Source organism: Akebia trifoliata, chromosome 14, assembly GCF_017979445.1.
Source record: "Akebia trifoliata isolate Shusen 1 chromosome 14, ASM1797944v1, whole genome shotgun sequence".
NCBI lineage: Eukaryota > Viridiplantae > Streptophyta > Magnoliopsida > Ranunculales > Lardizabalaceae > Akebia > Akebia trifoliata.
In genome coordinates this window covers 3,443,435-3,459,292 of record NC_141388.1, presented here as the reverse complement: position 1 = coordinate 3,459,292, position 15,858 = coordinate 3,443,435, and the positions used below count along the sequence as shown (strand labels likewise).

The following is a 15,858-nucleotide window of genomic DNA, read 5'->3' as shown; positions in this document are numbered from 1 at the left end:
ATTAATAAGATATATATAAGTTTTACAGGGAATCGAAGTAGACTAGAATCCGGATCCGAATCTGGGCACATATGGAACCGATCCGTTGACACCATTTGACTATTTGAGGCCGTGCATCAAACGTCGTTTGATCTAGATTTTTCCATCGAGAGATTCTACAATGACTACTACGATATACCTCTATCTGTATCTCGAGGATAATCATCTATGATACTTTACATACCCCACGTCAGCGCAGCGTTGAAGACGGTCTAATACTAAGTCAGTCTAGCATTTTCTATCTCTTTTCCAATAATGGCCAACGATAGAAGAGACATTCAGTCCACGAACATCACTCTGTCAAAGTCTGTTCATTTCTGGAGTGTTTTTCTCTCTTTTTAGTTTCATTTCTTCCTGAAACTGAAAGATCAGAGACCTTCAACTCCTCTTTAATGGAGGTCGAAGCCCAAACTCTTCCAACCTTTAATAAACTACAATCGAATCCATCATTTCCTATCATTCTCGACGATCTCGGAAGAGAATCTCAGGAATGCTCGATCTCTGAACTCTCTCTCGCTTCGAATCACAATCTCAAATCAGTGGAGACCGATGTTGAGGTGTACACAAGCTCTGAATCTTCTCCTGCTTCGGATCACGATGTTAAATCGACGGCTACGGATGCTGAAAAGTACGCGAGCTTCGAATCGTCGGCTACTTTGAATCTCGACGTTAAATCAACGGCTACGAAGGCTCAGTACTGTTCAATGGCCTCCGACTCTTCTCTTGCTTTGAGTCCCAGTGTTCAATCGATGGACATCAACGGTCAGGAAAGCGCGATTTTTGAATCGACGGCCGCATTGAAGCTGCAAAAAGTTTATCGGAGCTACCGCACCCGGCGTAGGTTAGCAGATTCCGCAGTCGTCGCTGAAGAACTCTGGTGGTTCATCAAACTTCAAATCTATTATAGTTTTATTTATTTATTTTTCGATTTTTTGTTAACTGGTTCTATTTAATTTTGTGTGAGGAGGTGGCAAGCTATCGATTTCGTTCGACTGAACCACAGTACAATTTCGTTCTTCAATTTCTCGAAACCAGAAACTGCAGCTTCACGGTGGAATCGAATCAGTTTGAATGCTTCAAAGGCACGCTCAGTTGATTTGCTAAATTTTCTCAATTTCTTTTAGATTAAACTTTATTTCACTATTGTTGATTCTTTTTCTTGTCTTCTTTACTTGTTTTTTATTCAGAGAAAAAAGATGATTTTTTGTTGAACTAATGGTACAGCAGTATGTCTTTCTTGGGACTTTTGGGCAGGTTGGAAAGGGTTTATCCAAAGACGCTAAAGCTTTGAAATTGGCTTTTCAACACTGGATTGAAGCTGTAAATTACTCTACTTCAATAACTTATTTTCCCAAAAAATTGGAATGGAACCTGGTTTTACTGAAATATTGAAATCTGTTTTGTTTTGTTTTTGCTCTAAATTACTTTATTTTCTACTGTAGATTGATCCACGACATAGATATGGCCATGGCTTGCACGTGTACTATGAAGAGTGGTGTAGAACAGAATCTGGCCAGCCATTCTTCTTCTGGTCAGTAGAAGGGAGAGCTCACACAAATTGGGCTTTTTTTCAGTGATTAATTTTTAAAAATTGGAGTTTCTTGTGATCTGCTTTGCAACTGTTTATAACAGAATAACTGTTTTGGGAATAGATGGCTATAGAGTTTATCAGAGGCTTAACATGACAGATGCCTCTCAAACAGGGGTAAAGTGATTTACAGGACGTGTGCTGAGACGGATAAGTTGTTTATACTTTATAGTTGTAGACTAAGCATAGTGACCAATTTAGAACGGAGCGAATTCTTTGGTGATTTGGATTGTGGATTAGAAGGAGATGTTAAAATTCAGTGGGATTGTGACCCTGAATCCCTCCTGATTGGAGTTCAAGAATTCATTTAATTCATAGAATAAAAGGGTAATTTGATTTTCGTGCAATCCAGGTTGGACGTTGGAGATGGTAAAGATGTTGATCTCAAAGAGTACCCAAGATCAAAGCTTCGGCAACAATCCATTAAATATCTTGGACCTGTATGTTCTTTCACATGGGAAGCAAATTTTAACTTTTTTTAACACAGGTTATGTTGCAGTCAATTTGGTTACCCTATCAGGGTTGTGATTCTTACATGTATATATTATTGTTTTTGATCGATCTATACTGAAATCAGCAAGAGAGGGAACACTATGAATACATAGTATGTGAAGGGAAAATAGAGCTCAAGCAAACTGGACAACTTCTTGATACAAGTAAAGGATCGCAAGGGTCGAAGTGGATTTTTGTAATGAGCACCTCTAAGAAATTTTACGCTGGTGAGGTGAGTGTTGAAGTGGACAAATGAACCATTTGCTTGACAGTTTTTGCCACATCTCCCGTGCTTCTGCAGAAGACTAATTTTTTGTTACACATCCAGAAAAAGAAGGGGATATTTCATCATTCCAGCTTCCTTGCTGGGGGAGCCACTTTAGCCGCGGGGAGACTCAGTGTAGTGGATGGAGTTCTTAAGGTACAACTCATATGGGTTATAATCATAAAATATCAGCTTTAGGTAGTCTTAGAATTTGTTTTTTTATAGAAAATTACAATGCAGTAGAAATTTCATGTTAGGGAAATATTAGACGAAAGCTTACGTACTTGGTTTTTCATTTCTTTTCTTATTTTGGAAGGGAATGTAGGTTGTGGCATGGGGTCACTGTTATTAAGAGTTAAGACGATCCTATTAAGGTTTGAGAAATTTGAGTTTATAGAAGTCTTGAAGTTACTCTTCTAGTTGCACATAGCAAAGGTAGGTACTTAAGGAATTTGGAAGCCTAAAGGTGTTGGCCAGCTTAGCGCCTTGCCTCATGCTGAGTCTGAAACATTGATTAAGACTAACAAACTAGGGTTTGAGAAATTTGAGTTTATAGTCTTGAAGTTACTCTTCTAGTTGCACATAGAAAAGGTAGGTACTTAAGGAAGCTGGAAGCCTAAAGGTGTTGGCCAGCTTAGCTCCTTGCCTCATGCCTCAACATCTGAAACATTGATTAAGACTAACAAACTAGGGTTTGAGAAGTTTTAGGTTGTAGAAGTCTTGAAGTTTTTCTTCTTAAACGCACATAGCTAAGGTAGGTACTAACCTCCGGGAACCTTCTGGGGTAACTCTATTTTGTGGTGATCCTCAAATGTCCTAGATGTGTGGGCATGCCAAAAGTGCCATACCAACTTGCTTATGGACCCTTGTAACTTTGGAATCTTAATAGTTCCTATGCACTTCACTCAAGTACTTTTCTTCTACTTGTCATACCAATTCAAAGCTTAGAACTTCCCTTTCTTACTAACCAAAGAGCTTATGACCTGCTACTCTACTCTCTTTAGAAGTGCGTCATGCTACATTTTTAGAGCACTTAGACATACATGTATGTTTGTACATACAAATACATGCATGTATCCCATGCCACCCTCCCTCCATCGATAATTTCCATTTGTAAATGGTCCTTTTGAGCCATGGAGATATGGTACATAGCCAAACTGAAGTCATTTTTTTTTTCTTTTTTCTTTTTGGTAAATTTCTTTTGCATCTGATCCTTGAAATATCCCTTGAATTGCAGTCTATCTCAGCATACAGTGGACATTACCGCCCAACCGAAGAGAACCTTGATAACTTCCTAGCCTTCCTCAAGGAAAATGGAGTCAACCTTGATGAAGTCCAGGTATATACTATATTTGTGTCTTGTCATCTTTTACTTCACTAATCTTCCTCCGAGGGTACCATTCTTGCTTTCTAATCTTGGGTTTCAAATGCAAAATACTTTGGTCATAAAATTTCATTTATAAGATTTTCCATCTGCTTCTATTTGTGCTGCTTCTGATAACCCGAAACCTTTATTTATTTGGCTAATTATGTTTGTATCCTGTAACTCTCCTGAGTTGTCAGATACGCTATTCCGAAGACTATGAGAACTACGAAGACAAATCAATTCAAGGTGAGAGTACGGTTGGAGCTCCCATAGATCGCGAACTGTCCCAACTTGAAATTCCTAATGAATTGCAGAAAGAACAACCATCAGTGCCAACTGAAGCTGCCCAAACTGAAAGTAGCGGCAGTTACCAAAGGACTTTATCCGGGGGTCTCCAGAGCCCTAGAGCAGAGGTTCCTAAGAAAGTGATACTGCAGAGGATAAATTCCAAGAAGGCAGCGAGTTCATACCAGTTGGGGCATCAACTATCATTAAAATGGTCAACAGGAGCTGGCCCAAGAATTGGGTGCGTCGCAGACTACCCTATGGAATTGAGGGCACAAGCCTTGGAGTTCGTCAACCTTTCTCCAAGGCTTCCCCTGACACCATCATCTTTCCGACAGCTTGGTGGTTATCTTTCACCCAGGCCTTGTCCCACATTTGACATCAGTAATCGTGATGTTACCTCTGCCACCTAGGTAACCATCTCCATCTTGATCCAAGTGAATGTTCGAACTGTCTCACAGATGCATTCGCTCTCTGTAAATCCTGAGCTCTTTTACTTATTCCATCAGTCTTTGAACAAGCAGGTTACATAATCTTTTTCTTTTTTTTTGGCATCTTATCTTTATATCTTCACTTAGAGATCACAGCGGCATTCCATGAGACTGCATTCTTATCCATTCATTTCTTCAAAATCCTGAAGATTTTACAAGAACCGAGATAATCTGACTACCCCATGTGGCACACTCAATTGAATCTCCTGACGTGACAATTCATGAACCGTGGATCTGTACACCTCTGGATACATGGTTCTCTCAGGATACACATATTTATGGGGAAGTGCAGTTTTGTATCCCGAGGTGTATTGATCCACGGTTCCTGAATTTGTCACTTTAGGAGAGTTGATTGAGTGTGCTACATGGGGTAGTCAGATTATCAGGACTCTTACAAGAAACCCATATTTTAAGTACAAATCTAGGACGAAATTGCCAAGAATGCAATTGCACTGAATTCAGAATCGAAGTATGGACTAATCTGTGAAAAAACGAAATAGCAAAGATAACTTAAACGCATAAAACACAAGGATTTTATGCGGTTAGGTAGTGTGCCTATGTCCACGGAATAGAATAAGAACAATCATTATTTTCTCATACATTTTACAGTTCTAGAGATCTCTATTTACAATGTGATGTCTGACACTAACATCGTCTTTACCCTTTAGACTTGGACCAACTTAGCCAGTGCACTTGATAAAAACCGACTTTAACCAACTCAGTAAGTGCACCTTAAAGAAATCTTTTAATGAATTTTGTATGGTATTTGTATGCTCCCATAATTTACCCCAACAAAAACCAATCAATTTTCTTTAGAAACTGTTTTTTTTTTTTTTAAATAAAAAAAAAAAAGTGGATTAGAGGTTAATAATTAGTAGGTGAAGACAGGTTTTAACCCAGTTCATGGTGAAAAATTCCAGGTGCTATCAAACACTAATAACAAACATTTTCTAAAGAAACCATTTTCTCATTACCATTTTTTCAAAAAAAAAAAAAAAAAAAAAGTTTGCAATTATAAAATACTCCCAAGTGATGCGGGTATTTATTCACCTTGTGAAACAAAAAAATATAGTCAACCTTCAGGCGCGATGGAAAGAAATGAATTGCTATGAAATAATCGCACAAATGCCACCAAATAACCAAACCTAGAATCAGCACACATAAGGGCCTGACCTACCATGCATGGATCATCACCGTCATCCCAACTATTAGGGGTTAGTAACATTACTCCAACTTTGCTATTCAACAAGCTGTAGTGCATACAAGGAGCATCCCAATCTAGATTATTAATCTAAATAATCAAACAAACCGATACACAAATGCCAATTTCATGGGAAGAATCATAGGTTGCCTTCAATTCGTAAAATCAATAAGAAACTAGCAAAATTATGGTATCTTATAAAATACTGAAATCTTTGTGATACAACTTCAATGATGAGGATGACCACAACTACATACTGAAATCCATTTAATATCAATCGATAGCATATCTTAAAACATTAAGTAGCCTCAATTGGAGTAGATATCCTGTCATGGAACTGCGACAGCTTCTGTAGCCTTTGTTTCGACCTCCACGACAGCTTCTGTAGCCTTTGTTTCGACGACCACAGCTTTTGCTTCAGTTTCTGAAGGCTCTTCTGCCTCCCAGAAGGCAGTCTTTTTCCCCGTCTTAGAAACAGTCTGCAGAACAACCTCTGGTTGCACATTTCCTTTCACTGTCACTTTCTTCTGCTCCAAATTGATGTCGTACGACTCCACACCTGTGAGACAGTTAACACCCCATACACGTATCAGAGAAAGAAACTTATAACGTTTAATAGTTTTTTTTTTCCTTTCTGATTTAGGAAAATAAATTTACAAAATAAGTTTTACTAAGAATCATTTTCTCAATGCGCAATCTGAAATTTAAATCTTGATTTTAGCAGATCTAGACCAACAAATCTTAATTTCAAGCTTGCCTGAATTGGGTCCTGAGAAGAAGTTCTGAAAGATCAATTAAGTTTCACAGCTAAAGGTGTAAAGCTTATGCAAATTAATCTTCTTGAAAATTCAGTAAATCCAAAACAGAGTTTTGGACACAGAATAAAGAGAAATTTTATTTTCTCCAACTATATGAAAAGCTAGAAAAATGTTTGATACAAAACTAGAAAGGCAGCTCCAATGTGTTCAGCGTTCCCAACAAATAGTTTTTGGAATGTTTATCATATCATAATAAAACCAAATCAAATTTAACGGAATCGAGGCATTTTCATCAAGCAAATTCAGTTTTTTGTACCTATGTTCAATCAATGCCAACCTACGAAGGAGAGTTCAAACGAAGAAAAATTTAAACACAATAGAGGTGAAGGTTACAAACCTTCCATTTTGTCGAGAACCCTCCTCACAGCCCCAGCACAGCCTTGACAGGACATAGCAACCTTAAGCACCACGGTCTGAAAATCAGAACACAGAATGAATTTCAGGTTAGAACATAAGAGTGGAAAGAAAATTTTCCAATCTATTTCAAAAAAGATTTTCTTCAGAGCTGGATATCCTGCTTCAGCCCCAACAACCACATATTGTAATACATGTTCGAAAGCATTGAAAATGGAAACAAATGTCAAAAAATAAAACTATGCAGTCACATTGCCAGACATTTCAGTAAGGCATAAAACAACATTTCATTCTGCCTTAAAATAATATAATTTTCCAATCTATTTCAAAAAAGATTTTCTTCAGAGCTGGATATCCTGCTTCAGCCCCAACAACCACATATTGTAATACATGTTCGAAAGCATTGAAAATGGAAACAAATGTCAAAAAATAAAACTATGCAGTCACATTGCCAGACATTTCAGTAAGGCATAAAACAACATTTCATTCTGCCTTAAAATAATATCTTGTGTTAAGTCTAGTATGTTAATTTCAGCCCTAACTACCTCAATCCAGATTTATTTTGTTCTTCCTCTCACTTATTTAAACCATCAACTTGCACAGTCCAACAAGGGATGTTATTGGCCTTCGATGCACATGACATGATCAAACATTCTCAATTAATTTTCCCAAGTTTATTCTATTGGACTACTACATTTTACCGAATATGCCCATTTCTGCAAACAGTTTTCTTTTCCTTTTAAAAGGGGGGTCAGTTTTTTTCTGCTTTTCAGCAACAGAAAATTTCCAAACATCTAATTTTGTATATTCAAATCTCACTTCCACCCGGACAGGACCTATCCATAAAAGAAGAGAGATCTAAGTAGGGCATAAAATGGGTTGGATTTAATCAGAATTGGGTTCCTTGGAATAGATCTGAATAAAAAAATGGTTTTAATATGGTTTGATGTCCCATGACCTGGGTCAGATACAGATCCATCCATATATCTGCCCAGAAATGGAATTATATGTTGCTTTAAAAATTATATTTTTAGGTTTTTCAAAATATCCTTTAATACTACTTTAATATAATATAAATTCTTATAAAATAGAATGATTATAAAGATAAAATAGAATAGTATAACAATGAACAAACAAGTATAAGAGAAAAAAATGTTGAATGATCTGAAACTATTTGACCCAAACCAACCGAATCAAGCAATCCAGTTGGGTCAGACCTGGATTCAAATTAAGTGAAATCAAAATGATTCAGATATGATTTATCTAGTAGGATGTGATTCAGATTCGGATACATGTGAAGAAATATGGATATACTCGTATCTAACCCAAATCTGACCCATTTTAAGCCCTAGTTCTAAGCCAATCAACACACATCCACATGGATAAGCCTATTCATTAATCTCAAACGCTTAAGAAACTATAAGATGATGGCATCTTTGGCAAATGTAATTGATACATACAATTTGGACTAAATGAACCCAATCCCAACATCCACTACTGAAAAAAAAAACTCCAGAAAACACCCCTACAGAACTTCAAGATCTAAACAACATTTGAGAATTAACATAAAGATCTAACAGCATGACAATCGATGACAGCCAAATAAATTTAATTAAAAATTGTTATATGAGGATGGGTGTCTCAAATTTTATCCCTAATATAATAGAGGTAATTTCTTAATTGTCAAAATTCTCAATTTCCATTTTTTTCAAAATAAATTTTCCCTTGTTAATTTGAAATTAGAGTCTGTATCCAGCCCGAATGAGGATTGTATATAAGAAAACTTTTTTTTTTTTTTTGCGATTTACCATAGATGCTAAGATATCCTCAATTTCCGCCACAAAAATCAACCCTAATTTGAGTGTAAATCTATGAGAATGACAGAATAAACATAACAGAGAAAGAATACAAGATCAAGATCTCAAAATACTTTCCAAAATTAGACAAATTAAAGATAATTCACCTTCAAGTCTATAGAAACTGAAATTGATTTTCGAAATCCAAACTAGAGCAAAAGAATGAAAGAGTAACCAATTAAGGAGAAAACCAGAGAAGAAGAATACCTCAGCCATGACAAAAGATGAAAGAAATGAGATGGAACAACTGGCGCGACCAACGACTCTCTAAACTTCGATTTTTAAAGCAGAGAAAACGATTATCATCTAAAGGAGAGAGAACGATTATCAGTGGGTGGGAAATGGGAATGTGGGATGACGTTTTCGCATTCGTCATAGCGTAATAAATAAGCGAGAAGAACTTTCATAATATCTTACTTCGGGGGAAATTATTCTGTGTATCATACTTATACTTGATCTTATAGTCCTTCATGCAGTCCCACACAAATAATTAAATCAAATATTCTCCAACCGTTGTAGTGTTTCTTGGACAATAAATTTTTCTTGTTGAGATGAACTGTTTACATAGATCATCCAAAAGTTGTTTTTGTTAGCCACGTGTCTGGTTATGGGAAGTTGGATATGGAGCCTTTTGTACGCGTTTGTTCAGTTTACATTTTCTTTTTCTTTCTTCTCGTTGTACTGGGTGTAGTACAAAATTGAAGTACAGAGTGAGTTGATAGGCCCTTCAAGTTGAGGATGGAATAAAGATTATTATTTTTCTAAGGAAAGATAATTAATTATTTGAGAGATTTACGTGCACACCTATATGTTACAATTTTATTACAAAAACTCCCTTATTTTAAAAAGTTTGTTACTCTTACTAATCCTAATTTATGAATCAGACTAGCATGACTAACTTTGTAAGATTTCAAATGTTACTAAGGGTATGTTTGATTGCATGGAAAGTCACTTTCCATGTAATTTAAAATCCATGGAAAATAGGTAGGGTTGGAAAATCAAATTTCATTGTTTAATTTCACTTGGATAAAATAATGAAAAAATAAGAAGAGGAGAAGGAGGAAGAAGATGAGAGCGGGGGAGGAAGAAGAAGATGACGAGGAAGAGGGAGGGGGGAGGATGTGACGACGAAGGTGGCGGCGACGAAGACGACGACGGTGGCGGCGAAGACAACAGCGACGACGGAGGTAAGTGAGGAAGATGGGGAGAGAACGTGGTGGTGGTGGTGACGGAGGAGGTGAGGGATGGAAAAAAAGAAAAAGAACAAGAAAGAGAGAGAAGGTGGTCGGAGATGGAGCCGACGGTAACGATAATGGTGACGACGACGAGGAGGTTAGTGTAATGGTGGTGGTGGTGGTGATAGTGGTAGTGGTGGTGGTAGGAAAGAATTGAGGATGGAAAATATGGGTGGATTTTTTGAATGGGGTGGAAATGAATTTCCATTTCCATGTGCAATCAAACACTTGAAAAATGTCATTTTCGATGGAAATTGATTTTCCACCCTATTTTCCATGTGCAATCAAACATACCCTAAGGGTTTTTGGGCCCATGTAGATTATCAAATGGGAAATCCAACACCACAACCTACTTGATTTCATAGAAAAAATCAAATTAAGAAAAAAAAAAATTCAAAAGCAAAAGCAAAATATTGTTGAGCTTGATCTAAGATGTTAAAAATAGATGGCTACGAACTCCCAAATTTAAACATAAATTGCAATGGTGAAAACTAATATATTTTTTTTAAAATTCTTAGAATTTTTCCCTCTAAAACCTGTGACATTCAATCACGTTTTTGGATGCCACAAATTGATGTGGTTAGATCCACTCAAAGGCTTGTTGAGTAACAAATTAACCACTCAATTTGAATTTTATGACATGGATCCCCACTCCAAGATCTGTTGGGTAAAAAACATGATAAAATAAGACTTATGAAGTAACATATTTCATAAAGTAAGATTCCCTTGGAGTTGTCAGAACTTCAAAGGAGTTTTTATTATAAAAATATAATAATTAGGTCTGTCGAGTAAATCTCTCGTTTCTATTTTTTGCTAAAGAATATAAGTTTTTTCTTTCTATAAATTCTTTTATATGATAAAATATTTACTTATTTAATGGCCCAATGCATTGTGAAAGTGATTAGAGAGGGAAATTATATTGATAATTACTTAATTTGCTCTAATAAAAGATTTTTCCATTAAATGCCCCCGATATTTTTGGGGACAAATAATTAATCCAATTAGTAAAGTTTATCATTTGGATCTCCCTCTTATAAAATAAAATATGTTAAATATCCTTTAAAAGATTTCAAATAATTATTGAGATAAGTTCATAAGATTTGTAAGAGCGAACAATATACTACTAGGCCTGTCAATAAACGTTCAACAAATCTATTATAGGTATTCAAATACAACTATGAAATTCAATGAATATTATATGTCAATATCAAAGTTTGAATTCAATAAACATTTCAAATATCCAATAATATCTGATTCAACAAGAAATTGAGAAAAAAGTTTTACTGATCTCTTGTAAATCCCTAGAAGTATTTTTTATTTCTATACCCTTATTTGCAATTTGTAATAATAAAAAAAAAGGCTTAGATTTATCTTTTCTTAAAAGAATAATGTTGAAGTGACCTCAATAATGGACTTCACATTGCACACCTTGACATAAAAGTGTTTGGGAACCAATAGATTCTTTACTCGAGATACGAGTAAAAAAACATCTATGGTTTCTATCTACTTTCACGTCAAGATTTGTGATATGAGGTCCAATTTTGAGGTCACTCTAGCACGACTCTTATTAAAATTAGTCATCTTCAATCCTTAATTTTTCATCATTAAAACCAATTATGTTCAACTTTTTTTTCTCCTGAATGACAAGGGTATCCGGACTCATAGGCCCGACTAGCATGGGCAAGGCAATTGGCCTCTTAGAACACCATATCTCGGCTAATCTCTCAGCTACATGCAATACCCCCACAAACCACACATATCCAGTAAGTTGGGATAAATCCCTGTGGGGCCAACAAGAGGGTTGTTCAACTTTAATATTGTACGTACTTCAACTTTCAAGCGTCAAGACGACATTGAATTTTAGAGAAGAAGATGTTGATTGAAGGGTCAATGGTTTCTTATAAATAAATAAAAAAAAGGTTGAAAACAAATAATTGAAGATATGATTGAGCGAAAAATCAAATGTTTTCGATTCAAGGTTGAAACTAATAGATGTTGAACATAAATCGAGGATATTATGCATTGAGGTTGAAAATGAGAGAGCTAGATAATGGCGGGAGGGGAGAGGAAGGGAAGTGGAGACTTACATGGATCATTGTCGAAGAAGATGGTTGCCACAACTTGCAAGCCCTTAGTTGTGACGATAAAGGTGAAAGAGAAAGATTTTAAAAGGAGAAACTCTACAGTTATCTTGCATACTATATATATACACAATAAATATGATTATTATATTTGTATTATAAATTGGACTAAATGAATCAACATTTGAATCTGTATCTAAAATGTATTCGAATATTAAAAAATATTTGAAAATTTTCTATAATATCTAATTTTTTGAATACGAATTCAAATTTTCGACTATCCATGTCTACAACATACTTATTGTTTCGAAGATTTAAGTTTTGACAATAAAACAAAAAGTCTCATTTTTCAAAGAAATTACTTATTAATTTGTTTCAAAACATAAACATCTATTTTAGAATACTTTATATTTTTAAAAGAAAATGGATAAGAAAGTAATCAATGGCATTTTAGTGAAAAACAATGATTTCACCACATTTTTTAAGGGAATGTTTAGTTGAAATACTTTACTAACTAGGTTAAGAAATTTTTTATTGACACGCCACAATACTCTAAGGGTTCTCCAAAGTTAAAAAAATAAAAAAAATTGAAAGAAATTTTTTTAAGGGTATCTCACGAACTAAAACCTCCCTGCATTCCTTCTCCTCCATCTACAATACATTGTTTTCTTCGGTGAATCAAGATGTCGGAAATTTCAGGATTTAACACTAGTAATTGAAATCAAAATCTCATAAAAAATTCTATATTTTCTAGAAATATGAAAAATATCTGTTAATACTCAGTGGGAATCCCTTGAAACCCTTAAAATCATTTTTTTAATGTTGGTTTAAGTCTACATTCCTTCTCCTCCATCCTATGTTGTATATCTTTTTTTAATTAAATAATGATTAGAGTGTTTGATGATTAAAAACTTAATGCATTAAAATAAGATAGATACAATCTATTTTTTATTTGATTTTTTGAATTTTATTTTAAAGAAATGAATGTAAACATCACATATGGATGCAATCTAATGTCGCATATTTACTTCATTTTAGTATGCATCGGATTTACACTCTTGACATAGGCTTTACAATGTTAAATGTTAGCCCTTAGCATGATTTTAAGCATGTCAGATGTTCACTCTTGACATAGTGAATACAAATTAGGCATAATTTGTGTTGGATGTGCACTCTCAAGTCTTGACATGAGCTTTAAAATATTGGATGTGAGCCCTTGGCATGAGTTTAAGCATGTTGGATTTCCACACTTGATATAGTGATCTTCGCCATTAGTCTCTAATCTCATGAAAAAAATTATTAACTACTACGTAGGATTTCTACAAGAATTTGATGAATATCTTCGTTGTGAATGAAATACAGTAATCTCAATGCTCAAACGGAGAATCTATGAATAGAAACTCTAAGATTCTTACACTTTTTTAAAATCTGCTTGACCAAATGTGTAGATATCATCGTGAATAAACAATGGAGGGTTGATTCTAAAATGTGATAAGGGGTTTGAAAATCGTTAAGAACGCAACATATTTGATTCTAATTGAAATTGTCAAATTCGATGGAGTTGAAGTCATAAGAACCGCCAAAACATTTTCAAATGAGAAGATGATGACAGTTTAATGTTATGATTTAAAAATAAAGAGAGGTGCCCTAAATGTTTTTCTAATTTTTAGAGGCACCCCAAGAAATTGGAGGACCCTTAAAGTATTTTGACTTGTCAATACAATTTCCCATAGAGGAATTGAGAGAGTTTTTATTGGCACCCCAACTTATACTTATTGCACTAAAATTACTTAAATTACTTATCAAACCCAAACAAAAATTAAAATATCTCATTCAAAATAAGAACTAGCACTTCCAGAGTAAAATTTTCTCACAACACATAATAAAAATCACACAAGGTGAAAAAGTCACTACCCATAATAACTTATGAAAGAACACATCTCACGCTAAACATATATATAAATCCAAAATGAAGGACGAGCAAATATTTTGACATAATTATACCCCTTTCTAAAATTAAGTTCATGTAAGTACATGCATGGACAAATTTACAATGGGGATACTTGCTTCCCCTCCCCCACTCAAGTTTGTCCCCAAAAACTTTTGGTAGTTACCTCTTACCCCACTCAAATTTTTGGGTTTATATAGCTCTTTTATTTGATTGATATTTGGCAATTATCCCCATTGATGACATTGCTCATTGACTCAGGTATTCTATTATAGACTAATGAGAAGTGACCTAAATACATTTTTCTTCAACTTCTAACAAAAATCATTAAATTTTCTTCTTGAATTCTCGTTTTCAACCTTATCAGGCAATTATAGTTTGCCCCTTACAAGAAAATCGTAGCTCCACCTTGAGAACATCATTATCAAAACAAGAAATTCACATAAAACATGTACTTATAAAGAGAGACTGTCACATCAATTATTCTTAAATGTGATTCAATCAAGATTTTTAAAGAGATATTCTATTGCTGTTCCAACTTTAGCTAACCACACCCCAATTCATATGTTTATCATCAAAGAATTAACACACATTTGGGGTGATGTTAGTAAAAGTTAGTGTGGCAATAGAAGTTCTCTTTTTAAATTGTTGTGATTTAATGCTCTTGCATGACAAAGAGTGAGTAAAATATTGATACCTAACGCTGGCTCCTAAAATGAAAGCATGGCTATTCACTTCATCCACTCAATCTTTTTATTTTTAATTGGAGTATAATAAATAAAAGTTGGAGTGTCAATAGGAATTCTTTAACTAATACTCACCCAAAAATTAAGTGACATTTAATAGAAAAAACCCATGTTAGGGGTTTATCAAATAATAATCCCAAATTCAAATATTCTTTTTTCTTAATTAACCTTGCCTAAAACATTTATAACCAAAACCTCTTTTGACATTTCAATGTGTAGTATAACAGATTTTTGTGAAATATATTTTTTGGGGAAAATTTTCTACAAAACTACTTTTTTAATTTAGAAAAAAATATATTTCTCTTTGTAAAATGATTAATCCCAAACAATGTTTTCACATGTTTATACGATAAAAAAAGGTCAAAATAATTTTTTTTTTTATAGCTTTGGGATTGGGTAATCATGAGAGGAAAAACAATTAAAGGAATTTTTTTTTTTTTGATAACCAAGTATTCCTGTAGGCAATGGATCAAGAGTGTATTTGAAATTTGCCCAATCCATAAACCATGATCTTATCCATGGATTAATCATACAAATATCAAATAAGTGATAGTGCATCCTCATGAATGATTTATAAGAAATTAATGCTCATACTAGATATTGAACCTATGATTTAGGACAATTAACAACTTATCGGATTTTTATATAAAAAGTCATCTCCTTAGAGGATGGGCTTGAATCCAAAAGAACAAAATTCACTAATCTCTGACATTTTTGTTATACAGGTAAAGGACAATGTAAGAAAGTGACTGATTGGGACCAATGTACAATTAGTAGTTAATAATTTAAAATATTAAACAAATTAGTTGTCCAACTTCATTTAATTAGGTGAGATTTATTATAAAATTTCAGATACATATAAAAGAGTCATGAGATGTCGTTTCTTCACCGTACTCACGTCGTTTCTTAGACACCTCATAAATAGTCATTCTTTCTTGTCTTCGTTTAAGTAGACGCCAGCGAGACTACGTGATCTTTTCTAAACTAATTTCAAACACGTGCTACACCTACACATCTTGACGATTTACCTTCCGTCAACGAACATTCACAATCCGGTTACTTTCTTTGACCAGGCCAAACCCGAACCGTTTGA

The 15,858-nt window shown here is 34.5% G+C and overlaps 2 protein-coding genes across 2 annotated transcripts; one reads left to right on the top strand and one right to left on the bottom strand.

Moving 5' to 3' along the window:
* Positions 1-317: 317 nt before the first annotated feature.
* LOC147385562 (IQ domain-containing protein IQM3-like) lies at positions 318-4,589 on the top strand. The gene is made up of 9 exons (XM_086423877.1): positions 318-916; positions 1,007-1,121; positions 1,294-1,359; positions 1,482-1,570; positions 1,980-2,067; positions 2,205-2,351; positions 2,448-2,540; positions 3,622-3,723; positions 3,948-4,589. Exons 1-9 carry the CDS (start codon positions 432-434, stop codon positions 4,446-4,448), a joined length of 1,686 nt encoding a protein of 561 aa, XP_086280003.1. The 5' UTR covers positions 318-431; the 3' UTR covers positions 4,449-4,589.
* A 1,315-nt stretch (positions 4,590-5,904) lies between these two features.
* On the bottom strand, positions 5,905-9,123 carry LOC147385561 (copper transport protein ATX1-like). The gene is made up of 3 exons (XM_086423866.1): positions 8,963-9,123; positions 6,883-6,958; positions 5,905-6,286 (listed from the first exon to the last, which is right to left on the bottom strand). Exons 1-3 carry the CDS (start codon positions 8,969-8,971, stop codon positions 6,057-6,059), a joined length of 315 nt encoding a protein of 104 aa, XP_086279992.1. The 5' UTR covers positions 8,972-9,123; the 3' UTR covers positions 5,905-6,056.
* Between the last annotated feature and the right edge of the window lie 6,735 nt (positions 9,124-15,858).

Bases quoted from the DNA above. Each gene is read 5' to 3' on its own strand.
- LOC147385562 (XM_086423877.1), top strand. From the start codon at position 432: ATGGAGGTCGAAGCCCAAACTCTTCCAACCTTTAATAAACTACAATCG. The intron at 917-1,006 runs GTGGTTCATCAA...TTGTGTGAGGAG, and splicing joins GTCGTCGCTGAAGAACTCTG to GTGGCAAGCTATCGATTTCG. The intron at 1,122-1,293 runs GCACGCTCAGTT...ACTTTTGGGCAG, and splicing joins TCAGTTTGAATGCTTCAAAG to GTTGGAAAGGGTTTATCCAA.
- LOC147385561 (XM_086423866.1), bottom strand. The intron at 6,287-6,882 runs GTTTGTAACCTT...ACTGTCTCACAG, and splicing joins GGTTCTCGACAAAATGGAAG to GTGTGGAGTCGTACGACATC.